The sequence below is a fragment of the Helobdella robusta genome (genome assembly GCF_000326865.2).
Source record: "Helobdella robusta unplaced genomic scaffold HELROscaffold_9, whole genome shotgun sequence".
In the NCBI taxonomy this organism is placed as follows: domain Eukaryota; kingdom Metazoa; phylum Annelida; class Clitellata; order Rhynchobdellida; family Glossiphoniidae; genus Helobdella; species Helobdella robusta.
The window spans coordinates 3,449,909-3,477,408 of NW_008705512.1; the positions used below are offsets into that span (position 1 = coordinate 3,449,909).

General features: G+C 32.4%; 3 protein-coding genes across 3 annotated transcripts in view; 2 read left to right on the forward strand and 1 right to left on the reverse strand.

Annotated features, from left to right (window-relative positions):
* Positions 1–2,812, forward strand: part of HELRODRAFT_145277 (hypothetical protein) — a gene marked incomplete at both ends in the record, with an annotated part of 7,226 nt that extends 4,414 nt beyond the window's left edge. Inside the window, one exon of the mRNA XM_009033230.1 lies at positions 2,704–2,812. Coding sequence (XP_009031478.1) covers positions 2,704–2,812 — 109 coding nt within the window. The remainder of the gene's footprint in view (positions 1–2,703) is intronic.
* Positions 2,813–17,992: 15,180 nt separating this feature from the next.
* HELRODRAFT_70763 (hypothetical protein) lies at positions 17,993–20,476 on the forward strand (the record flags this gene model as incomplete). Its single annotated transcript, XM_009032918.1, has 4 exons — positions 17,993–18,072; positions 18,288–18,417; positions 18,928–19,057; positions 20,367–20,476. Coding segments are annotated over 4 exons (450 nt in total), but the record flags the coding sequence as incomplete, so codon positions are not given.
* Positions 20,477–26,903: 6,427 nt separating this feature from the next.
* HELRODRAFT_189902 (hypothetical protein) overlaps positions 26,904–27,500 on the reverse strand; it is a gene marked incomplete at its 3' end in the record, with an annotated part of 6,729 nt that continues 6,132 nt past the window's right edge. The window contains exons 14-15 of the mRNA XM_009033231.1: positions 27,411–27,500; positions 26,904–27,128 (exon numbers count right to left, since the gene is read on the reverse strand). The exon at positions 27,411–27,500 is cut by the window's right edge and continues 39 nt beyond it. Coding sequence (XP_009031479.1) covers positions 26,904–27,128; positions 27,411–27,500 — 315 coding nt within the window. The remainder of the gene's footprint in view (positions 27,129–27,410) is intronic.

The window sequence follows — 27,500 nt, forward strand, 5'->3', positions numbered from 1 at the left end:
GTACTGCAGAGGGCTGAAAGAGCTATGGTGAGGATGATGTGTGGGGTTAAAGTGAAGGATAGGAGGAGTAGTACAGAGCTGATGTCAATGATGGGACTGAATGAGGACATTGTGACATTGATAAGGAGATCGAGATTGCGGTGGTATGGACATGTGTTGAGAAGGGATGAAAGGGTCGGGATTAGGCGAGCGTTGGAGTTCGAGGTTGAAGGAGTGGTAGGAAGGGGTCGTCCGCGATTGGGATGGAGAGAGCAGGTGGAGAAGGACAGGGTGAAAGCGGGGTTGCGTGATACTGAGGCGAGTGACAGATGTGGATGGAGTCGAGGGGTATTTCGGTTTCATCATAGGTAGCCAAACGGCAACCCCCGATCTCGGGGAAAATGCCGTCTAAACGTGTGTTGTTGTTGTTGTTGTTCTGTGCAATTATTTTTAGATGTTTATGTATGTTGTTTTAATGCCATGCGAAATATTTGTTACCATCCATCGAAGTATGTTGTTTGTTGTATCAGTTTGGTATCAAAGAGATAGGTAGATCTTCGTTTTGTTGTTATAATGATTATTTGTTTTGCGTTTTTTACCTCAGGAATTCCTAATGTTTTGAAAAAAATGTTCTTCTGTGAATGAATGAATTGGCGTTTGTTTGGCTTTAGTTTTTGTTTCGTTGTTATTTCTTTTGTGTTTGTTTGGCTGTATGTATGTACGTTTGTGTGTGCGCGCGTGTGTGTATGTATGTGTGGTGTATGTGTGTTTGTGTGATGTGGTGTGTGTGTATTTATTCTATTGTTTTTTACCAGACGTAATACAGAGTTTAGTTACAATTACTACTGGTTGAGACTAGATTGAATTATCGTAACTCTCACCATTTTAGGCAGCTTGCAGTGCAACTAAAATTACAATACATTCAAAATCGCAAAGAAAAATTGTTGTTTTGGATGTGAAATTCTATCAGTACATTTTAAATGTACTTCTCTGTGCTACAATCTTTAAATGGGTGGCACTTAAGATTGTATTTTTAATGTTAAATAAAATGAATCATTGGCCTATGACACTGGCTACATTTGCTGACAAATCAGATCACATGTATGATGTATTCACAGCTCTAACCTGTGTTTTGTTGAATCAGTGTAGAACAATTGAAATTTTATTTAGACGTAGTGCTATATATAAATCTTTGTTGTTGGATGTAATAGTCAGTATGTGTGTGAGTGTGTGGTGTGTGTGTGTGTGTGGTGTCTTTGTGTGTAATATTTGTTACTAATAATCGAAAAAATTCCTTTCATGTGCTATCAAATCCAGGTAGGCACAGCAGACATTTTAAAAAGAATTTTAATTGCCATCAATACTGCTGTTATTTTTATACTAGCTATTTTTATTACTATTATTGTTATCATTTATTGTTATTATTTATTGTTACTTATTATTGTTATTTTTATTATTCATCATTGTGTTTCTATTATTGTAGTAGTGAGAAAATGTTTTGTTATTCATCCGTTTATACACTGCAACTGCAGTAACAAATGGGTCCTCTATACTGTTAGCACAGTACACATTTTGAAGTGCTCTGTAAATAACACACACACACCCACACACACTTATATATATATATATTTATATACATAAATATTAGGTATAAGGCCATTACTATACAATTTTCATTAAATTCTATCGCTATTATATTATTTATTAATTTAATAATTAATTTTTTTATATAATATATTTTTTTTATGTTTAAATAAGTTCTATCTCTTATGATATTATTTCTGTTATTATATTTTATATTTGATTGCAATAAGAATGAGACATTTATAACATCCATAGTCTAAGGATGCATTTAGTAACAGTAAAAATTTCGTACAATAATTTGTGTCTGTGTGGAATTTTATATTCTGAAATTGATGAATAATATTCTTTTTTTACTGTTCTAGTCTTTCTCTGCTAAAATGTTTAGTAGTCTAGTTTAGTTTCAATGTTTCTAATGATTATTTGAGTTTTTTCTTCCTATCTTTGTTTGTCTGTTTGTCTCTGTCATTCTCTTTCTCTGTTTGATGTATATTTTTTTGTAAACATAAATATCATTTAATACATTTTCATAAATTTTCAAAATTGAATGTCTCCTGCTTTTAAATAATTTGTTCTTTTCTCTCTCTCTCTCTCTCTCTCTCTCTCTCTCTCTCTCTCTCTCTCTCTCTCTCATTCACTCACTCTCTTTCCGCTCTCTTATCTATTTATATATTGAAATCTGATATTTTGAAAACAGAAGAGTTTGAAGTTTTTTTATTTGTCTAAAACTTTGTAAAATAAGTATATTTTATTCATCTAATCTTCAGTTAGCGTTAGTTCTTGGTTCATATGAATGAAAATATACAATGTACACGATCCATTATATTTTTTAAATGTTTTGTTGCTTTTAAAAGGGTTGTTGTGCATGTATACTGTGTGTATGTGTGGCGTGATTGAGTGTGCATTTTACATGTATTATTCATTTGCTGTATTTATTGTGATCATCATTATTTTTGTTGATATTTTCACTATTGCCATTGCACTTATTATTAACTGCTACAATTTTTATTGATAAACAAGCTCCACCCATTCACTCGTCTGTTAATTCATTAATTCATCCATTAATTCATTAATTCATCCATTAATTCATCCATTAATTCATTAATTCATCCATTAATTCGTTCATTCACTCATTCATAACAGTGGTGGCAAGCTGGTGTCCCCAAAATGGAAGAACTTCAAAGGGATAAAAGTTCGTTTGAAAGAGAAGATCCGACTGAACAACATCATTTGGCGGGAGTGGCATATGCAATGTTGGTTGCTTGTTGTTTGTTGATGTTTCTGTTGTTGCAGTTGCAGTTGTTGCTGTTGCTATCTTTGTTATTATTTCAATTTTTGTTTGTTAATGTTTTTGTTGATAATGTTTGCATGTTGTTGTTGTAGTTGCTATTTTATTTTATTTTATTTTGTAAGAAAAGGCAATTTTATGGGCCCACTATGTTTGGAAGGACATGCAAATTTAAGATTTTTTACACATTGGTTATTTCTGTTTAACATTTTCACATTTGAGGATAATGCACGTTCTTTTCACACACACACACACACACAAACAAACAAAATGTAAAAAGAATACAAAAACATGTGTATATATTGACTGCTAGCATATATTTTGTCATTCCAGTTGAAATGCATGATGACTGTATTGATCATGCTACAATGTTAGATGGTTGCAATCAATTAGTTTTTTTTTTATTTTGCACCGAGCAGCAGCTTGTCTTCTTATGAGAACTTTTTACTCACATTTGTTCTCTTTTTATCTAAGTTGGGTTACAAAAACATCAACAGTTATGTGACAATATAATTGTATTTATATAGCACTAATGTACGTTAAAATATCAAAGGTGATTATTATGCGATGGTTATGTTATATCATACTTTCTTTTATCTGCAGTATAGTTTCCCCCACCCTCCGAATGGTAACAACAAAATTTGCTGTTGAAAGCTTGAGTAAAAAATATATAGATCAAACAGATAAAATGTTAGTTTAGAAACAGTTATACATACACGACACATATGCACACGGACACACATACATACACATACATACCTATTTATAAATTGGTTTCTGTTTGTGTACAACGAATGCAAATTAGTTAGTAAAAGTTGAGCAAGTACATAATTGGAATACAATGCACCATCATTCATTTGAATCGACCTCCTCACTGTTTAACACTTGTTGAAAACACGGTGATGAACCTACTTTATTAGCATTTATTTGCATATTTCTCTCGAGTTTTAATTTAAGCAAGTTTTTTTTATATAAACATAAACAAACAAGAACTAAATAACAACTTTTTAACTTCTTGCATTTTTTTTGTCTGGCTGGCTTCGAAATTTGGGGTTTGGTTCAATTGCTGCCTATTATTTGGGTGGTTGCGGTTTCAACTGTGGTGGTAGCAGTTTTAAAGTTAAGAAAGCCGTTTTTTGGCGGTTGAAGTTGTAATTGAGAATGAAGTTTAAACCCAGATAAAGTACAACAAATGCTGCTTGCGAGAAGCGATACTGACGTAAGAAATTAAACTTTTTTAAACATTTTATTGTTCTCGTGTGGTGAATACACTTAAAATTTAAATTTATTGATTATCTTCATAATCGTCTTATAATTATTAATATTATTATGATTATAATTATTATTATGACCATATTTTTCTTCAGATATCAGAAAGCAGAAGCCAACTGTGTGTCAGTTTGAGGCTCCTGACTTTGAGTGTACACATTGCAAGCCTGAGGTAGATTTGTTGTTGTCGGTTGTCATCATTGATGATGTCGTCGGCGTTGTATTTGTATGTTTGTTTGTTCGTTCGTTTGTTTGTTTGTTTGTTTGTTTGCTGTTTTCATTTTTCATTAATGCTGCTTTTGTTGTTAATGTCATTTGCTCTCTCTATCTTTAACATTGATATTGCTGCTATTGCTTGGAAGTTTATGGCTTTTGGGCAAAAGAGTGACCTTTTTTCAAGAACTGTGCTAATTAATTAAAATATTTGCATGCATTGGTTTGTTAATTTGCTATTATTTACATTGTTATTGTTAATATCGTTGTTGTTGTTAGTATTATTATTATTAACTTTCCTTTCTTTATCACCAGTTCATCCTCAAAGAATTTTCAATTTATTATTAACTTTTTATTTCTTTCTTCTTCTTTGAAGGTGAACTGACACTAACCACTACTCGACCGTTTTCATTTTAAAGGTTTAGGATAAAATTTATGTAGAACATAACATCATCATGTAACATTATAAAGTCATTCTCGTTCTCCCTCTCTCACTCTACATCTTACTTTCTCTCTCTCTCTCTTTCTCTCCCTCTCTCTCTCTCTCTCTCTTTCTCTATCTATCTATCTATCTCTGTATCAAATGTCAAATGACATGCAATTTGACTGGTCATACACCTTTTTGTATTCATTAAAAAGTTACTATCTAGATAAGCATAGTTAGTAGGTGTACAATTATATTACATAGATAATGAATGTATCAGACCTATCTCACCAAGCCATTTCTTCTATTTTTAGTTCTTCAGTTAGACAGAATCATGCATCTCTTCTGTAGATGGGTGCATGTGTGTGTGTATGCAAGTAAAAAACAGAGTAATGACCTTTTTTAAGTTTCAAATTGAAAGTGGTTTTATTTGGTGCAAATCTTAAGGGATGGGTGGATGGATGTGTCAGTATGTAGGCTTCTATATCTTCTTAACCTTATTTTTTTCCAAGGAATTTTAAAAATTTAATTTATTATAAATAGTTTGCAATTGTTATAGACGGTTTTTCATACAAAATAAGTGCATGTATATAAATGTGTGTGTGTGTTTATATTTGTGTGTGCGTGTTTATCTTTTTGTATCTAGATGCTTGTGTGTAGTTCACTCATAGATTCATCAGATAAAATTTTGATAAATGTCAAGGTCATCATGATAGAATCGCCTCGGTTATTTATTATTATCTATCAGCACATGTTTTTAAATTAAATTTCTTAGTGACAGCATCTCCCATCTACCATTCATTCATTCATTCGTTCTTTCTTTGTTCGTTCATTCATTCATTCACTCATTCATTCATTTGTTTTGATATTTTTTGTTTTGATTCTCTACTAAATAGTATGCCTGTTGTAAGTATATTTATTTTTATTGTGGAGATTACATATATAAAGAGAGAAAGGAAGAAAGAAAAAGAGATGGAGAAAGAGAGAGAGGAAGAGAAGGAGAAAGAAATACTATTTAAATGTTATCTATCAAGTTTTTAAACAATTGTAATCGTTTCCTAAACCCTGACACCTTTTTTAAAACTGCACAGTGGCATTTTTTTGTTTTGACACAGTTTTTTTTTATATATCTTCACCACAACCGCCTATCATTTCATTCTTCCCTTTTTTGTCCATTCCAGATTTAACTGGCTTACTAAAAAAAACTGAAGTAGCTAAAGTACATCAACCTCAGTTTTTTGTAATTGTAGATATCGTTTTTTTGTCAATTTAATGGCTTCAAACTTATCTGATAATCTTTCTCTGCTTTATAGTGTTAAGGTCGGCTGTCTCACTTTAATTTATTATGGTTTAAAAATGAATTTAATGTTGTGGAATTTAGTCTTCTTCTTTAAGACTGTCATTTTCGCGGAGTCAGGTAGGAATTTTTTAATATTTACTATAAATTTTTTTACAAATCCTTTTTCAATCTCTGTTAAATTAAGGATTTTATTTATATTTACAATACATTTACAGTAGGTTAAATAAAAGTCTTCGTTTAAACTATGAAACAAGGAAGAGATCTACATGGCATTTATTCATTGCTAATAACTTGAAATGAAATTGGATGGATGTAACAGTTTTGAAGGATGGGATCAGTCACAAGAAATAGAAACGAGCAGGAGTTTGCTAGTAAAAAAAAATATGATGGGTGGAATTAATCATGTAGGATTCATTTATCAGAACTTCTGTATATGAATAGGTATTGCAGTAGATAGAGGGAAAAAACATCTTTTCATATTTATTCATTTATTTCCGCCAATGGAAATAACCATGAGTTTTTAGCGGATTTTAAGATCAGCTTTTGATGGCCGAAGAGGGTTGACTAACCTCAAATCTATTAATAACCACCACTTCAGTTTTCTGCGTTACTTCAGCGATATTTAAAAAAAATTGTCATGATCAACTTTAGAATAATTTAAAATGAAGATATGATGTGATTACAGAGAAAATTATAGTTAATGAATGATTTATAAAGAAGTAATTAACTAAATTGTGCATCTATATGTTTTACACTCCTCCATTCAAATATTTTATTTAGTGCATGTTTTAACTATTTCTTTTCTCACTTTGGTTCAAAAACAAGCTTCAAAATAACATATTGCGTTCTTATTATTACCCTCTTCAGCTGTCATATTCATTCTTTCTCTGGTTCATTCATTCATTCATTCACACACACACACACGCGCGCGTAAAATTTTATTTATTTGGCTTTGCATTTTATTGGCTGCAATAAACTTGATAGATCGTTATTTATTTTAAATAAATTGGCTAATTTATTATTGCCTCTTGTACTAATTGCTTTTAAGGTTGAATTTATTGAGAAGATTTATGATTTGTACTCTTGTTTTATCAAATTAATTGATGTTAAGTAATAAAATCAAAATGAATAAAAAACAGTAATAATGATTATTATTATAATATTTTTATTATTCCTACTATTATTAATAGTTAATGATAATAATAATGATAATAATAATAATAATAATAAATGATATTTTTAAACCAGGCAGTGGTGTTGGAAGGCAAGTATTGGAAGCGTAGACAGGAGTGCCTGACGAATGAGTATCAAAAGTGGAGGACCTACTGCAAAGATAGATTGTCGACCGGCAGAGAGAGAAGGAGGAATTCCTGTGATGATGGAGATAACGTGGTGAGTGTCTGTGTTTCTCTATCTCCTCTCTCTCTCACTCTCTCTCTCTCTCTTTCTCTCTGTGTGGGCTTGCATCTTTTGTTCGTGTGTGTACTTTTGTGTGTGCTTATGTCTGGGTCTGTTGGGCTCATTTCTGATTTTTGTGTTTGTTATGGAGTTGAAATTATTAGAGTGATAAGTGATTAAGTGATCATCATGCTGAGAAAATAATTTTGTTATATTCAAGAATGAGTATGATGATTGAGATGATTGAGAAGAATGATGATGATGATGACGTTGATAACTTTGTGAAGGCATTGATTAAGAAATGTGATAACTAACGATGATTATGAAGATAATGATAGTAGTTTATTGTGGAATCACCAATAAACAACTAGAGTTTAAAAAGTATCTATTGAAGTCAGCATCAATCAACAAAGGAAATGAAAAAAAATAAATAAAATCAGATCAGCACGGATATGGTGTGCATCCATGCATCTCAGCCATGCGCCACTACCTTGGAAATGATGAAAGGGGAGAAAACTCAGTCACCACTGACATCGTTATCTTCATCACCATTTTTATCATCAGCATCCGCCGGGTGTATAGAGGCTGACAGCTTTAAGGACTTCCTGGATAACACTCTCTTCTCATCCACCAATCAAAGGATCGCATTCCCAGATCCCAAGGATATTGGTGAGTGGGATAACTTTGGTTAATAGTTCTGTATTTGATGATTGTCATCATCATGTATTTTATTGTTATTAATCCTTATTGATGTCATCACCTTTTTATGTTTCCACCATTTTCAACACTGAGTGTTGTTTTCGTATCTACTGTCTTATTATTTAAGACTTTTTTTTCTAGATATAAAGAACTTCAATGAAAAAAAAAACAAAGTTTTTTTGGTTTTTTTTTCATTTCTTTATATATTTGTTGAATTTTTGAAATTTAAAAATCATTTAATTTGTTTTATTATTTATTGAATAAATTGAAATAAAAAAAATAAATTGATCTCTGGCCGACTATTAAAAAATTCATTCATATGTGTCTCTTAAGCATGTATAAATACACACTATCATGTAAGCGGGCCTTGCAACTTTATTATCAAAAAAAAATTTGTTTTTTATATATATAAAAAACTGTTTAAAATATGCTATTAAATGAAATTATCATCTTCACACTCTTAATTTCACTGAAAGGTTAAAATAAGATATGATTATATATGCGTGTATTTTCATGTTTGATGTTAATCTCCGAAGAGTTTAAAGGATTCTTCTATGAATCACGTTTCTGCGCTAAAATGAGTGATCAAAATAGTAGTCTTCTAGACGTATCACTCTGTTAACTATTTTCAATGTCAAAACAAATGTCTTTGATTTGTCTAGAGGGTCTATTAATTTTTGCTGTTCAAATTTTATTCATCCACTCCACTCGTTAGTTTTTTATTTGCTTAGTATGTTTGTGTCTGTTTAAAGCTCTCATTTAATTATGTTTTCATAAATTTATTTGTTTAAATTTTTTTCTATCATTTTTAAATGGCAAATTCCAGTTTTTAATTTTTGTATGTTTCTTTTAGTTATTGGCTTACCAGACCTTTTTATTAATTTTTAAAATCATTTTCTTCCCATCATCTTCATCCATCTTTTCAATTAACCAAGCAATTGACCTAACTTGGATTCCTCCGCATGTGCTGTGCAATCCAACTCCCTCTCATACTTTTTATTTCCTCATTTATTCCTCCTCTCGAGCTGCTTTCAATTTTGTAAACAGTTCATGTCCTTGTTACTGCACGCATGCTGAACTACAAATACACATATTTAAAAATACAACATCTCTAGACACAACTACATGGACTGTTAAGACAACAAGTTGCACTTCAACAATAGCAATGACATACACAACAACACAGGCGTGCAACTACATACACAACAACACAGGCGTCTTCAACATATACACACGACCGCACACACACACGCACACATACGCACATTCATTTAGCAACAACAAAACTTCATTTGCAGTGAAAGGAGGATATAGCAGACTTGCTCAGCCACACCTCATTCAACTGCAACCCAATCTTGATGACGGCATGGAAGTGGATGGTGTTGCTCCGTTGTCCATCTACGTGGATTTCAAGGAAGCCAGGTAGGTGACCAGTGTTGGGGGTGTCAATAGTTTTTGCAGTAGCCTCTTGGTAGCATTATTGATATTGATTGATTGGTTGATTGATTGGTTGGTCAATTGGTTGAATGATAAGTTGGATGGGTCAGTCAGTCGGTTGGTTGGTTGGTTGATTGAGGTAAGCATAATAACTCGTTGTTGACCATATATTTTTTAAATGTCTGGCATTGTATTGTTTGAGTTTTAATCTGTTATAGAGCTCCACAAACTTTTTGTCCGTCAGATGGGTATTGAATTTAATCACCATCACGCCGACCGCCACCAGACGAATTTAAGAAACCAATCCAAACCTGCCATTTTAACAATTTTATACTTACCCGCCTTTTTTATTAACTTTGATTGCAACCACGTGTTTGAACGGCTCATCACGCAGGCCAACTAGAATAATTTGAATATTTAATTTGTGATAGGCCAGAGTTTGTGCGCTCACTTCCATCATTATCTCACATATTATAATTAATCACATGTTTTTAAACAACTGGCCACGCCTACGCATATACTTATCTCTCCAAGATAATTGATTCTGATTGGTTAGAGGTCATTGCTTACTTTCGCGCGTCCTCACTCCCGTACGTTGGATCACATGTTCCAACAACGGGTTTTCAAGCAGCTGACTTTTTGCACTACTGAAAATTTTAATTTTGTGGATGGTCGTGTCCAAGGTAGAATTTTATTCGTTAATTTTCAACACTTTTGTACGGTAACTGTTTGCTCACTGACCGACTGCGACACTTTATCCGCCGGCACTTTGCCAAGTGCTGATCTATGCACGCTTATAACATTAATATTTGTATTTTTTTTTACTTCAGTGGAAAAATATCATAAAAATTAAGACAGCGTTAACTAAATTATTTTGTTATCAATAGATCTTATTGATAAGCTGGTGATAAATAAAGATAAATTTAATTCAGCCATCATTCATTAAGCCTGTCATTATTGAACAAATTGTTCATCTGTTGCACATTTATTTATTTATTTACTCATTCGTTCATGTATTATTTTTATAATATATTATTTTATTTATTAATTAATTTTTTATGTCTATCTTTATTAAAGGCAGAAAAGAATGAAAAACCCAAGAGTGCAGGTGCGTATGATTAGTGTTTACTCTATCTAAATCACTTTTTCATCATCGCCTTCATATCATTGTCTAATTTGGTTTCAGTTTCTATGATCTATCTGCTTCTTTTTATTATAGATGTTTTTAAATGTTAATGCGTCATGTGTATTTACTACTTTTGTTTTTTTTTAAAATCTTCACAGACATTGTCTTTCTGTCTGTCCGTCTTTCTCTCTCTATCTGTATGTGTGTGTGTGCGATGTTTTGATTGTTTTATACACCCTTTTTTTATTAACAAAAATTATTCATTGTCAATCAATGTTTACAATAATGAAGGTTGGCGTAATATTTTAATGACGTTAATGATGAGGCTGATGAATCTATAAAATTTCCTATTGAATTTATTAAATCCTCTTCATTTAAAAAGGGCGGTGGTTTGAATAAAGGCAGAAACATTGCAAACAACACTTCTAATATCAACATCTGCAACAACAGCAGCAACAACAGCAACAACAACTCATTCGCCAGCGACATCTACAACGACAACAATAACAAATACGCTAACAGCGTCAATACAAATGACATAAACTTGGATATGTGTCTCAGTGATGATATCGAGGTTCCTAGCATCAGCAGCTTCTGTAATGTTAGCCCGGCTCCGCACTTCAACGAGCAAGAAAATATGGAGATAAACAAGATTCAAAAGCAGCTGATGGCCGAAGAAATTAAGGTGCAGCAGGGCAAACTCGTCTCACCGGAAAATTCAAAAAGTTATTTCGAAAAAGATTTCCAACAGGATCAACAACTGCGTGATTACATCAATAATACAAATGACAACAACATTACTGCCAGCAATAACAACAACAACAACAATAATAATAATAATAATAAAAACAAAGGAAGCACTCACGAGAGTTGTTTCATTGATTGCGATTTGCAAGAGTTGTTTAAAGAATATGATATTAATTTATTTGATAAATCGCAAGTCAGTGTTGCACAACAATTCAACACTCAACAGCAGCAGCAGCAGCAACAGTCTCAGCATGTTGCTGCCATCAACGCAAACATTTCTAGCTCTAAATTTCTCAGTAACGAAGGTAAGGAAAATGACAAAAACATTTTTCACTGCATAAATTATTTTGTTAGATTTTAATTTATCGTAACAACTAATTAAGAACTCGGATTTTGATCTTAGGTGTTACTTCAGAAGCAGATACATTGGACCAACAACAATTACAACACCACCAACTTCAACAGCCACCACATCTACTCCAACTACAACAACAGCATCAACCACAAAACTCCGAAACATTTTCTGTTCGCAACACACACACAACAACAACAACAGCAACACTGGTGCAACATATATCATCTCAAGATTTGACTGACCAACAAAATTTAGCACATCGGCAACAGACGTTCTCCACATTTGCAGCAAACGCCGACGTGGCGGACGCATTCAAACGCAGAGCTTCAACGGGTTCGGCGCCATGTTTGTTGAAGCGCTCGACCTCAACGATGGCTGCCACAGACCCAGCTACATCATCGTCAACTTCATCATCCACATCAACTACAGCCACCAAACCTAGTAAAGATAAAAAGCATGTTAGCTTTGCTCTTCCAAGCAAGGTAAACAACATCATTTCTTCTTTGATGTTCTATTCTTTGATGTAAAGTCTTGTGATGTGTTGGGTTATGTTACCTGTCTGCTCCGGTTTTCGTTTGGTTTTTATTAAATATATTTACGGTGTACAATATAAATTATTTTATTTCTTTAGTTTGAATAAATTAAATTGGTCTAGAGCCTAGCCAGTGAAAAGTATAATTCTTACAATGTTAATTCATTGGCACTTTTTTTAATAATCCTGCATTAATCCTCTGCTCTGTTTTTCTAAATTATTCACAGCCTGCCATGCCATCTAGATTAAGGAATAAGAGTTTCATACAACAACAACGGTTACAGCAACAACAACAGTTACAACAACAACAACAGTTACAACAACAACAGTTACAACAACAACAGTTACAACAACAACAGTTACAACAACAACAGTTGCAACAACAACAACAGTTGCAGCAGCAGAAGCATCAGCAACAAATTGAACAACAACAACAATTCCAACACACACAACAACAACAAATACAACAGCAACAACAACAAACGCAGCAACAACAAACGCAACAGTTACTGAAACAACAACAATTGCAACAGCAACGTTTTCAACAGCAACAACTCCAACAACAACAATTGCAACAGCCGAACGAACAAACTTCGGAACAGTCCAATAAGCCGCACCGAAATGTTTTATTGGAACATCTGCTGCTTCAGGGTAATGATATTCTATCTCATCATATTAAGTTGACATTCGTTATAGTTATTTTGTTGTTGTTGTTATTTTTTATTATTATTGATATTGTTAAGAATTCCTAGTTCATTTCATTATTCCAACCTAACGTAACCTTAATTAAGCTATTATTAATCTTTGTTTTTCCGGAAAGGAATTAAAATGTCTATGGTGAGGATGATGATGATGCTGACGATAATGATGGTGATGATTGTTGTGGTCTCATCATTTTTAATTTTTCATCATTTTTTTTGTTACGTCATTATTCTGCGAAGTTTATTCCAGTCTTGATCGCCATACTCTTTGTGTCGTAAGCTTGATGGTGTCCTTGGTTTGATGGTCGAAATAATTTTTCTTCAGATAATTCCAACTCCGATCATGATGATGATCAACAACGCCAGCAACAAATACAACAGCAACAAATACAACAGCACCAGAAACAACAACGACTACAACTGCAACAGCAGCGGCTGCAGCAACAACGACTACGGCAGCAACAGCAGCAGCAAAGTCAGTCATGCAAACAACAAATCGACAAAAGTTTCAAACTGTTCTCGAACATTCCTTGTTACAACAATAGCAACAACAACGGTGATCGTAATAGCAACAACTATACTAGCAACAACAACAGCCATAACATCAACAAAAACAGTTTTAATGCATTCACTGGTGACAGTAACACGAGCAACATTAACGAACGCTCCACATATGATGTCAATAATATTGACAGTCTCAACAACAGCAACAACATTAACAGCAATGACACTAGCAACAACAACAACAATAGTTTTTCTTTTAATATGAATCCGCCAGTTATCCATAAAAACATGGTTCGAATAATTATTTTATGATTTTTAATTTTCTTTAAAAGCGTGTGGGTTTGTGTTTAGTATTTGGAAATTGGGAATTCATTTAAACATGATGCTAAATAAAGACAAGAACGTGAGTTAATAAGATTATAAAATTGTAAGGTTGCATAAGATTGAGAAGTTTAACCGACAATATTCCGTCTTTTCATTTATTAAAAGTTTGGTGACAAATATGCAAAGTAATGTTTATACCTTAGGATAAATAGATTTTTTTTATTTGAATAAGAAGATGGCTTATTTTTATTGAAGATGATGTTTTTGTGAAAATACGAGTTCACTTTATTGCTGGGAATTTTATTGGAGGATTAATGGTGAGATATATCTATATAAATATATTTGAAAAATTGATCAAATTAACTGAGTTTTCAATTCTGTTGACAATGTTACATTTTTCAAGATGTTTGAAACAGCAACAAGTTGTTTGGTGTCACAACAACTACAGCCGCAACAGCAGACCTTGATCCCAACTCACACACAACAATTTATCTTGCATCAATCCTTACCACAGACTGTTGATCAAATTAATCTTATACAACAGCAACAACAACACACATTAGCACCACAACAACAAAACTCTTCTATACAATGCCATGTTATTCAGCCTGAACAAATGAAACATCTGTCATCACATCAGCAACAGCAACTTCACTTTCTGCAACAACAACGACAACAACAATATCATCAACCACAACATCAGCAACAACAAATTTTTATGAGCCAACAACATCCACAACCTGTCCAATTTCAGCTTGTTCAACAACAACAACCACAGCAGCAGCAACCTATTCTAATGTTTCAACAGCAGCAGCAACAACCACAACCGTTGTTTGGCGGCCAACAGCTCTTCAACATCCTCGTCATTCAGGACAGCAGCAACGCAAGCACCACCAACAACAACTCAAACAGCAATGACAACAGCAACGACAACTCAACATTTCTTTGCGACTTCCAAGTGAATGCTGCTGCTGCTGCTGCTACTGTTGCTGCTTCCACTGCTGACAATAAAATAAGCATCAACGGTCTTGTTGCTAATCAGGTTGATGATGATCATGATGATGTCGCAACAAGTTTCAACATCAACCACAACATCAGCTCAACAAGCAATGGAGAAATGATTGATCAGGCAACGCCTACTGCCGCCAGTTTCATCAACATTCAAGACGCGAATCCAATCATCTTCACAAACGAATTTAAAACTTTTCAGCAACTTCTGCAACAAAGCCAGCAACAGCAACAACAGAATCAACCACAACAACTCGTCTTGCATCACCAACCAACACAACAACAACACATCATCAATCAAAACATTTTCACTCTGACTAGTGCAGATTCCAGCCAGGAAGGTAGAAAAGAATTTTAGTTCTTATTTATTTTTCATTATTTGAGTTTTTTTAATTAATGTGTGCTTGTTTATGTTCCTGACATCTGGTATGCTTTGATGTGTTCTTTGATGTGTTTGTGTGTGTGTGCGTCTGTGCGTGTGTGTGTTTGTTTGTCTGTGTGGGGTGTGTGTGTTTAGGCATGCATTATACCCTTGCACCTGTACTTTGTATATTTACCTTTTTCACTGAACACTCACGCATAATTAACTTGTCCAGTTCTCTCTCAATCCTTGATAATTATTTTTGTATTATGCTTTTTTTGCTTTATTTGTATGTGTATGTGTTTTATGTGAGTGTGTGCGTGCGTGTGTGTTTGCGTGTGTGTGTGTGTGTGTGTGTGTGTGTGTGTGTGTGTGTGTGTGTGTGTATTTTTGAATGTTTGTAGTGTTATTTTTTCGTTTGTTTCAATGTGTATTGATATGATGCTAGTGTGAACTTGAAAAAAAAAATAGGATAGTTGTCTTTAATATTGAAGTTACAACTGGATCTATGCAATCATTTGTGGTGAAAAAAAATGTAAAAATATCTTTTGATAGATAATAAATTTTATTTTTAAATAGTTATTTTTAAAAATATGTCTAAAAGACAATTTTTTTCTGTTATTCTTAAGCAATTATTTGTTTTGAGATGCCACAACAAATGCAATATTAACTGCACTGAATTTTCTGATGAATTTGTTATGTCTGGAATTTTACTAACTCAACTACACATATTGTATTGTAATTTAATGTAATGGTATGTTAAGTGATGTAAATGTGATTTGTATTGTATTTTAATGTAATGTGATTTGAATGGTATTGTAATGCAATTTGTAATGTGATGCTAATGACAGGGTTCACTAACTCTCTTGCCAATCATGACATTGCCAGCAATCCCTTTTCTCATCTGGTTGGGAAACTTTGTTTTAGTCTGTCGTCTTCATTCGTCCCATCATTCATTCATTCATTCGTTCATTCTTTCCTTCATTTTTTTGTTCATTCATTCATTCATTCTTTTGTTCATTCATTTTTTTGTTCATTCATTCCCAATTAATTAACTATTTATTTATTGAATTAATTTGGATTTGGAATCAAAATTGCAAATTGAAATTGCCTGCCTGCATGCCTAGCCGATAGTGAAATTGTTAACAAAAATGCAAACATAGTTTGTTTCATTTTAGCAGCCATGAAATGTAAACTTGTATCTGAATGTCAAACTCTGTAACAGTTTACTTGTGTTTGTAATTGTTTTTTAAATGCCATTGCTGCTACTACTGCTAATGCTGCTATTCCCACTACTATTACTACAACTGCTACCACTACTACTGCTACTGCTACCATAACATTAAATATGTCATATGTTATGAGCGTAATTTTTCAAATTTAACAACAGAATCGATCAAGACATTCAAGCAATGATTCCATGGCCAGTAGTAACTACGACGTACTCATGGTTAGTATTCAAATTGTAGTATTAGTAGTATTTTTGTAGTAATTACTTTAGCAGTATTTTTGGTTGCAGTAGTTGTAGTAGTAGTAGTAGTTGTAGTAGTAGTGGCCGCGTTATGAATGGTAGTTTAGAGCTAGTAAAGGCAGCAAAGAAGTTGGTATGTCCTTGTAGATCCATAACTACTCATCTATTGGTCATAATAATAGTAGTATTGACATCGGCAGTATTATTAACAGTAGTAATAATTATACATGCGGTACGAGTAACCCTAGCCACAACATTATGAACAGTAGAATAGTGCTGATCATAGCAGAAAATTTTATTTTTAGTAGATCTTATGTACTCTTTGTAGTGAAAATAGCGACGTTTTTGTGGTAATGGCGGTGACAGCAGTAGCCGCAGCGTTTTGGTAGCGTTATATAGAATACTGCCTCTAGAAGTAGTAGTAATAGTAGCTGTGTTAGTAGTAATAGTAGTAGCAGTTTTGATTAATCTGGATTCTATGAAGAGAAAAACAAGCATATGTAAATATTTGAGCAGTGTTTTGCTGAAGGGTTGAATTATTTAGGGGATGTGATTAGATTAAATTAAGTAACAGTAGTATTGGTTTGGGTAAAACAATTCTCTTGCTACTATTTACTACTACTACTACTACTACTACTACTACTACTACTACTATGGCTTCTTCTGCAACGGTTAACACTGATATTAACACTGCTGCAGAAGGACCCAAAAAGACAGCATCACACTTCAGCTGAGCACCAAAGAAGATGCAACATCAATGTCAGTAGATCATACATTTATGTGGATTATTTTATTAAATCAATTTATATCTTTGTTTGTTTGTTTATTTATTTATTCATTTTTTCGTTTATTTATTTTCACTTTACTTCAATTGTGAAAAATAATTAAAATATCTGTTATTTTTTACATATTATTTCATGTGCAGTACTGTTTTGAGACTCTGAACAACTTAGTTCCAGAACTGAACCAGCAGTCTTCAGGCAAAATTAACAGGGCAAGCACCCTTTTTAAAGGTCAGTCTTTTTTTTTGGAGCGTATATACATTGCTGCTCTTTACCAAAAAAACTGTCATTAAAGAACATTCAATATAACAATACATTACTAGATTATCAGTTAAGAGTTTTAATAGTTTGTTATTATTGTTGTTGGACTTCGGTGGTGGTCAAACGATGTTTTGTTGATGGCTTCAGAATTGTTTGTTTATGGATGTTGTTTTGATACGACCCAGTCCTACATAAGTTTGTTTGCGTTGCAGCTGCCGAGTGCTGCAGGAATTTGAAGCAGGAGAGGGAGCAAAATGGAGAGTTGATTCGCCGGAAGAGGATGGAAGTCGAACAGCTCAACATGGATATCAGGTTGGTTGGATTGCATGCATGGAGGAATGAATGGATGGATTGCATGCATGGAGGAATACGTTTTAAAGCCGGTATTGCTATTGGCATTGGTTGGCGATATAATATTTGAATATCGTTAACAACAGCACCCAGCAACAACAACATCGCAAACGCCAACAACAACATCGCAAACGCCAACAACAACATCGCAAACACCAACAACACATCACGAACAGCACTATGCAGAACAAACTGCCAGCAGATGGCATCAGCGAACTATGCCCTCAGCAACGAGCCAACAAACTGTCACATCTCTTCGACGAGTATATCAGGGAACGAACGCTAACTAACTGGAAGTTCTACATTGTTAGTCTTGCGACGACAATACATTATTAGCGTAATTAAAGACATTAGTGAACTAATTAGTGTGATTTCTTTGTTAGTGTCATTACTTTGATGTTATTATTACATTGTTAGTGCGGTTACATTGCTTGACTAAATGTAGATAATCGAAATTTAAGAGGCAGAAAGTTTGTTTTATCATTTAAGTTGAGATAGGACGTATGTCCTACTCTACACTATACTTGTCAGAAATCTGTTGAAAGTTGTTTTATGGTGGTACAGTGGAGATATGAAATAGCCGATATGTGGTTTAGTGTTTCTTAATTTTTTTCATCTCAGTGGAAACGTTGTGTTTGTTTTGTTTGCAGTTGGTTCACTCAGTGCATTTATTAATGTGTCTGCTTTTGTTTCCTGGATAGTTTTGTAGCCCATCAAATCGACCAGTCGGTGATGTCAGGCTCATCGCTATTTTTTCATCAGCTTCGTCATCATCGTCATTCACCATTTTTGCCGTCCCCCTTCTTCACCATTCAGTTCAGTTTGATAGTGAAATCCTGGCTGGCGTCATACAATGACGATGTGATGACGTCATCACGTCAAATGATGCACAGCACAATCTTCAAGTGGGTTGAACAGAAGTGCTCACTGCCCATACTGAGGAATGGTTGGTTGGTTGGATGGTTGGTTGGATGGTTGATTGGTTGGTTAGTTGATTGGATGGTTGGTTGGTCGGTTGGATGGTTGGTTGGATGGTTGGTTGGTCGGTTGGATGGTTGGTTGGATGGTTGGTTGGTTGGTTGGATGGTTTGTTGGTTGGTTGGTTGGTTGGTTGGTTGGTTGGTTGATTGGTTGATTGGTTGGTTGGATGGTTGATTGGTTGGTTGGACTGGAGGTGGTTGTGGTGTGTTGGCGATGATGGTGCGATAATGAGAATGATGATGAGGAAGAGGATGTATTTATTATCATAAGACTCATTTTTTAATCTTCAAAATTAGAATCATCCTTTTAACGTTGAGGTTGATGCTTCATTTGAGTAATTCAGAAAATCGCACGTAATGATGAAGTTAATTAAACATTTAATTAATACCTGAATAATTAAATGAGTCAAGCAAAGAAAACAATGAAGAAATGAATGGTGAACTTGTAAACAAATAAATATTCCTTAAAATAGGATAACACCATGGCCTTTTAAGTTAATGAAAAACGCAAAACAATTGTTAACATACCATCGGTTGAGAAATCTTTCAACCAACCAATCAATCAACTTTTTTTTCAATTTTTTAAAATAGTTTCTTTTATTTTGCGATTTTTTTTTGGAAAGTTGGTTATTTTTAAAAGGTTGCTATCTGTGTCGTCGTCATCATCTTCTTCATCATAATCTTCATCATAATCTTCATCGTCATCCTCTTTGTTTACTTTCTACTTGAACAAGCTTTGGAGTGTCTCCATCCATATCTTTATCATTATTGTGATTTTTCATTGTTAAGCCCTGTTGGTTGTATAAATAATACAAATAATAATAACAATACTGACACTGATAATAATACTAAAAACTTTAATGCTAGTATTTGTAATAATACTCATTAAGTATTTTGTATAGTAAATGCTATTTTTTAATGTTTTATATTTCGAACGTTTCATAACAGTATTGATTTTCTTCACGATGCTGTGTGAATAGTTAAAAGCGCGTGTCCAATTTTTTTTTGGTTTTCAAATTTATTTATCTATCGGCCTCCGCTATTCTGTCAATGTTTTTTTTCTTGACTCATTCATTAGCAGATAATAATAAATGAATCATTCATCTAATGAGGCTCTGGACTTTCTTTCCTCTTCGTTTCATCGTGAAGTTCATCTCTTCTATTTGCTTCCTCCCTTTTTTTACATCTGGAAATAAAATTTATAAAATTTTTCATTTCGTTTTATTAGTTCGTTAGTTGATTGATTGATTGATTGATTGATTGATTCCTCCCCAGATGTGCTGACGTCATTATGCAACCTCAGTAAGAGTACGTCCATTCTGACGGATCCATCCATCCTTCCACAGCAAGTTCTCATGGCTGTACAAGAACAACCTACCGATTGATTGATTGATTGATTGACTGATTGATTGACTGATTGATTGACTGATTGATTGACTGATTGATTGATTGACTGATTGATTGACTGATTGATTGACTGATTGATTGACTGATCAATTGACTAACTGATTGATTGGTTGACTAACTGATTGATTGGTTGATTGATCGATCGATCGATCGATCAATCCATCCATCAAATAACAAACAGATTTTTATTTAGTCCATGTTTTTTTCGATATTACAAAAAATTTGATATCATTGGAGATATAGATGCTTGGAAAAAACTTTCCAAAAGATGGCGGGACAAATTAAACTAACAAAGCAGGGATTAGTCAGGTATATGTATACGTATTTATATAAATGTACACGTATATATACACGTATATACATATATGTATACATGTTGTATTGTATGTATACATATATATGTATGTATTGTATGTATGTATGCATTGTATATGTATGTATGTATTGTATGTATGCATTGTATATGTATTGTATGTATTGTATATGAATGTATATTTATGTATATTTCGTATAATAAATGTATGTAACAGTGAGATAAACTTATGCAATTTTGTACACAATTTTTACCTTATAGTTATGTAGGTCGGGTGTCTTTGTGGATAAAAATTGTGTTGATGACGATGATGAGGATGATGATGATGAAGATGATGATGATGATTACGATGATGATTACGATTATGAGAACCGCACAGATGATAAAATGATTAATTTACTTTATTTATTTGTTGAATAAATTTAATTTAATGTTTTTTTTCAATTCTATGGTCGGTCTTCAATAAACTCCTGTGTCGTTGTTATTGTTGTTAGTTTTACTGATACTATCAATTTCTCGATAGTTTTAACAATAATAATAGTAATAATAATAATAACGATAATATTTCATAAAATTTTATAATTAATTTATTTATTTATTTTATTACTACTGGCTGTTAATGATTGTTAAGATAAATAATATTTCTGAATTATATAATTTTTGACTCGGCTTTTTTCTGATTATTTTGTTTAATTTTAGTTACCCTTTGTGAATAAATTTATATAAATATATGTATGTTACTTGTTAATTAATTTAAGTTATTCATTTTTAATTGGTTAATTAATTAATTAATTGATGATGATAGGATGATTTGAATGGTCGTACAAAGTGCGATCCTATGTGTACGGCTTGCACTGTCAATGAAACTTTCTTTTTAGGTAATGGTGATTTGACATTAGCGATGATGATGGTGCGATTGTGATGAGGAAATGATGAGGAGGAGGAAAGGATGATGATGATGATGACGTCATTTTACAAAAATTGATTTTTGTTATATGTATTTCTAATATCTTAAATTTTATTCATTTATCAAAAATTTTGGGGAAAATTTTTTCTATAAAGTTTCTCTTGCAGTTTGTTCTTTTAGCAAAATTTGATCATTTGATTACTATTTAATAAATTTAATTTAAAAAAGTTAAAAATGATTTTTTTTTCTTGTTCTTCTAGATTAATTTCCCCTTTGAGTAAATAATTATTTAGTATCTTTGTTTGGATCACCAGTTATTTTTTTATCGGTTAAAAAATGTTGGTAGTACCATAACATCATAAGACCGTTTATAACTTCAGTTAATTACATTTATTTCGCACTTATACATTCACACACCGATACATATTTATACATATACATATTTATATATTACCTATCTATCTATTTATTTATCTATCTATCTATCTATCTATCTATCTATCTATCTATCTATCTATCTATCTATCTATCTATCTATCTATCTATCTATCTATCTATCTATTTATCTATCTATCTATTTATCTATCTATCTATTTATCCATTCATCCATCCATCTTTCTGTCTTTTTGTCATTCTGTTGTGCCATGCGTCTTTTGTTTAATTTTTTCATTCAGTTTTTTGTATATGTCCTGCATATATCACAACATGTACAAATACACATACGTGAACGTACACTCACACACATACACACGCACACATGCATATATACATTTATACACACGCATATATGCGATTGCCACGCATTCTCTTGTCAGTCAATTATTTTGTTGCATAGATTCAACATTTTCAAAATTCTAATTATATTAATTATATATAAATTTTTATAAGATAAGGAGAATGTGAATGAATAGGATGCCATATATTTTTTCATCCTTTTATCAAAGTTGTGTATGTATGTTTGTGTGTGTATGCGTGCGTGTCTGTTTGTGCGTGTGCGTGTGCGTGTGTGTGTGGTGCGCACACACGCAATTATTAACGTGAGAAAAATGTTGTATTTAAAATAATCTTATGGTCTACTGCTGCATGAGATAAATATGATGACTGCACTGCACTCAACAGGATGATTACCTGCTCTTATTATTATTCTTATTTTTCTTCTTCTTATTATTGTTATTTTGGAAATTTGATGAACTTGTTTACGTAGATTGATCACGGAGCCCTTTCATTGGCTGGCATCGTTTTGCGGAAAAATTATTTTCTGTAGGTTTTAATAATGATCGTAAAAATAATTTTGATAAAATAAGAAAGAAGTATTTTTGCCTCTTAGCCATTCACATTTGTAGTCTTACTACTTTATCTCATTCATTTATTCTCATGTAGTCTAAACTGAACGATAAGTTTTTATAATTGAATTAGTTATCGGTAAATAAGTTTTCAGCTTTTTGTTTGTTTTTTGGAGTTTTGTCATATCCTCACAGTAAAGAAAAACATTTGAAAGCTTGCACGCAATAACATTTACTTTGCTGGTTTTATTTTCGTTACTTTAAAAATTTTTTTTCTTTGCTAGGTTAAAACAGATGTTCTCAATCTATTGTCACTTATTAATTACATTTTTCTCTTTTATTTTCGTCTTCAAACTATCTCAGATATTGGATGTCAGGTTTTTTTTATCGTAAGCGTCATCATTGTCGATGTTATTAATGTTTCATCATTCATTTCCCGCCATCATCATCATCTGTCACCCTCATCATTATTCAGTCAGTCAGTCATCAAGTCACATCTTCCAATTCAATTTAATAATAAATTAATAGTAATAATAATACATGTTGTTTGATTTTCTATTCCAGCATGTTCCATCCATACATACATCATCTTCATCATAAATTTCGCCGATTGAAATGTTATTATCTTCACTCACATTCATCATTGAATCCATGATTTTTTTTCTTCTAATTTTTTTTAATACATTTTTTTGATTATTTTATTAATCTTTTATATTTGTTTGTTTGTAATGAACACTTGTATATTCACACCACACACATACGCACACACACAATACGCTCAAACTATACCTATATACCCAATAAATACACATAAAACAATATGCACACATACAAGAATATCTATCTAATAGCTTTTCACACAATAATTTTTCAACATGCCTTAAAACAGACATCATCAGCTATCCAATTAATACTATACCATCTACATTGCACATAAACTCCAAAATTTAAAAGAAACACTCACATTACATAACTAACTGACTGAAAAAAAAATTTCATCAGGTCTTAAAATTGTACATCAATCATTGTTTTAATATGCAAAAGATACTTTGGTTTAATCTCAAATTATTCTCATTTTAATATTTACTTACGGATGGTTAAATCAATTTACGGTATGTAGTTCCTTTGAAAATTAATGTTTTCTGCTTAATTCTTTATAGAATTATTAACCAATGTTTAATAATTCAGCTGAGCAATATATAAGATGAGCTGTTGTAAAAAAAATTCGTCCAATGCACTATCATGCTTATGAAACGCACGAAAGATATTTTATGCATCTTCAAATTCGTCGGCATTATGCAAGTAGTATTGCAAATTTTATTTGGATGCTTCTTTAAATATTATAAATTGCAAAGGCACATTTTTTCATGTATAAAAACTTTACTAAACTATCTACTCGAAACATCTGTACGTAGGTTAACAGAGATAAAAACACAACAGCAGCAGCCTGAATGAGATTTTTAGTTACGTTTTGTGTCGTCTTATTGTTAGTTATTACAATACAATATTTTACGGTTAATCATTTGCTGAACTCTACTCTTAATATCATTGTGTGTGTGTGTGTGTGTGTGTGTGTGTGTGTGTGTGTGTGTGTGTGTGTGTGTGTGTGTGTGTGTGTGTGTGTACGTACGTATGTGTGTGTGTGTGTACGTATGTGTGTGTGTGTGTACGTATGTGTGTGTATAAGGGAGAATGTACGTGTGTGTGTTTTGTTGAAAACAACAAACTATGTATAGCCGTTTGCAAAAATCACATTGACACCTACCTTACAATGTTTTTAGCTGTATTGTGTGTGTATATATATATATATATATATATATATATATATATATATATATATATAATTTCATTTATTTTTATACAATAACCTTTTGTGAAAATAATTAACAAAGTGCATTTTTGTAATATAATGTTTTTTTTTATTTATATACCTGTACAGTACATACGTGTACTAGTATTTGTTAGACTGTCTCTTCTGGTTGGCAGTTTGTATGTAAATTGAATTTGTATAGTACGTGATGGATGGCTAGGAGAAGTAGGAGGACTCTTTCATGTAACTATTGACTGTCTACATCATGGGCTTTGTGCCTTTATCTAATGCTCATGAAATATGAACTATGTACATAGATGAATTATTAAGTAAATAAATAAGTTTCTATGGAATGCAATTTGAAGATAAATGAGTAAATAAATATAAATATAGATCGATATATTACATTAAATCAATGTTGTCATATTTTCATATTTAGAGTTTATCTCGTGTATATATATATATATATATATATATATGTATATATATACCTATATATATGATAGTGCATTTAATACATTTATTTCATTTTCATAAATTTATGTCGGTTATACATTTTGCAAAAAATGTGTCTTAAAAACTATCAGCCGTGTCGTTTTGCTTCTTATTATCATCAAAATTGCAAGTATAAAGATCAAATTGACTTAGCCAAAAGCGTAACTTAGAAAGTTCGTACTTACCTGGCATAACAGTCAATTTGTCGATAATGCTCAATTGTATTTTTATTAAAAAAAAATTCAATTTTTGAACGACTTGATTGAACGATGTTCTTTTCAGCGGTCATTTTATGGAATGACGGTTTAAAACCTTGCAAACCTAGCAAACTAGTTTTAACCATTCTTTTCCATTATTTTTGTATTCCCGTCAAATTTGTCTTTCCTGTGTTTGATCATTTCTTTTAATATTAACTGCCTTCTTCCTTTGAGTCTTTGTTAACTCGCTAAAGTACCACGGAGCAACTAATACCATAGTAAATATATTAAATCAGAAAACAGTTATACCAAAAATTACTTTATTCATAATCAAACGTAGAAAATAATAAACTCGACAAAGTAAATCACAGACATTTCTAAATTGTTCAGCCCAATAAATTGAGGATCGGTTAGGCACGACAGATTTCTCTTTTTATTATTTCAATAAGTCATCACAATTAAATCATAATTGATATAAAATGTGTGTGTGTGTGTGTGCGTGTGTGTGTGTGTGTGTGTGGGTTTGTGTGCGTATGACTAATGATCAGTTCAATCCAAATATTAACTAGAATTCTTTATAAATAACTCCAATGCACATTTAGATAGCTCCAGTACAACTTGAGGTTAAAAAATGTTGAGACATAGAGGCAGCATTCAAATCATTACATTCATATGTACATAATGTACGTGTTCGTATGCACTGTTTTTTAGCAGGTGAAAAGAAATTCTCAAGATGATAACATTTAACGTTACAAAGAATAAGTACAATATATTGAATATTTAGAGAAGTTGTCCTGGTATATATCGTTATACTTAAAATTATTATTCTCGAAAATATTATTACGTTACCAAGAATTGAAGTATGACGATAATATATCGAATGTATGTATGAATGATTGAATGATTGAATGAATGAATGAATGAATGAATGAATGAATGAATGAATGAATGAATGAATGAATGAATCTGTTATTTTTTCACACCTTGGTATGCAAACAATAACAAAGGCATAAACTCTTAACTTTAGGTTACGTAAACAATGGTACAAATATAAACACTAGATCATGATGACGTCATAACGAAAAATTGTATACATATATATATAAACAAAATTTTGAACCGTACATAAAAAAGAAAAACAAAATTTATATACAAATACTGATTTAGAGAATAACAAACAGCTCGTTTTGGATGAAAAACTTCCACCAGAAAAAATGAAACATGATGAGACGTGAGTGGATGGAATGATGTCAAAGAGAAATAATTTCATGATGATGACGAAGACGACGACGATGATGACATTTATAACCATGATGAAAAAACAGTCTTGATAGCAAATATGAGGAAGGATTTATGAAATACTTTATGTATACAGTTTCAAATGATAATAATGAGTAGTCTCATGTTTCCAGTGGCTGATTTGTCAATGATGACGATAACTCGGATGGTGATGAGGATGGAGTGGATGATAACGGTGATGATGAAGATGGTGATGTAGTTGTTGGATGTTGTGGTGGCGATAAAAGTTCTTTATTTCTTGAATTCCTCATACTGAAGCTGAGGGAATCCTTATCAAACTTCAGCAACATCAGGCCCAACTCACCATCAAATCTGTTCTTCGCTACCTGCTCGTTTTAAATTGGATTTTATTTTTATGAAAATTCCGTTTCAATTATTATTCCACAATTTTTAAATAATCAACAGAGACGAAAATACATGTAAAATCACCCTTAACATACAACAGCTCAAACAGATTTTTAAAAAACCAAACAGCCAAAAAAATATTTTCCTTAATCGCTATCAGTTGCTGTCGTCATCATTCTTACTATTATAATCATCATCTACGTCATCATCACCATCTACGTCATCATCAGCATCTACATCATCATCATCACGTGACGACCAACCTGTATGTACTTCCTTCCCCTGACGCTGGTCAGCCTCTTGTCCTGGAGTATGATGATGTTATCTGCTTCCTGGCTCACCTTGGCACTTCC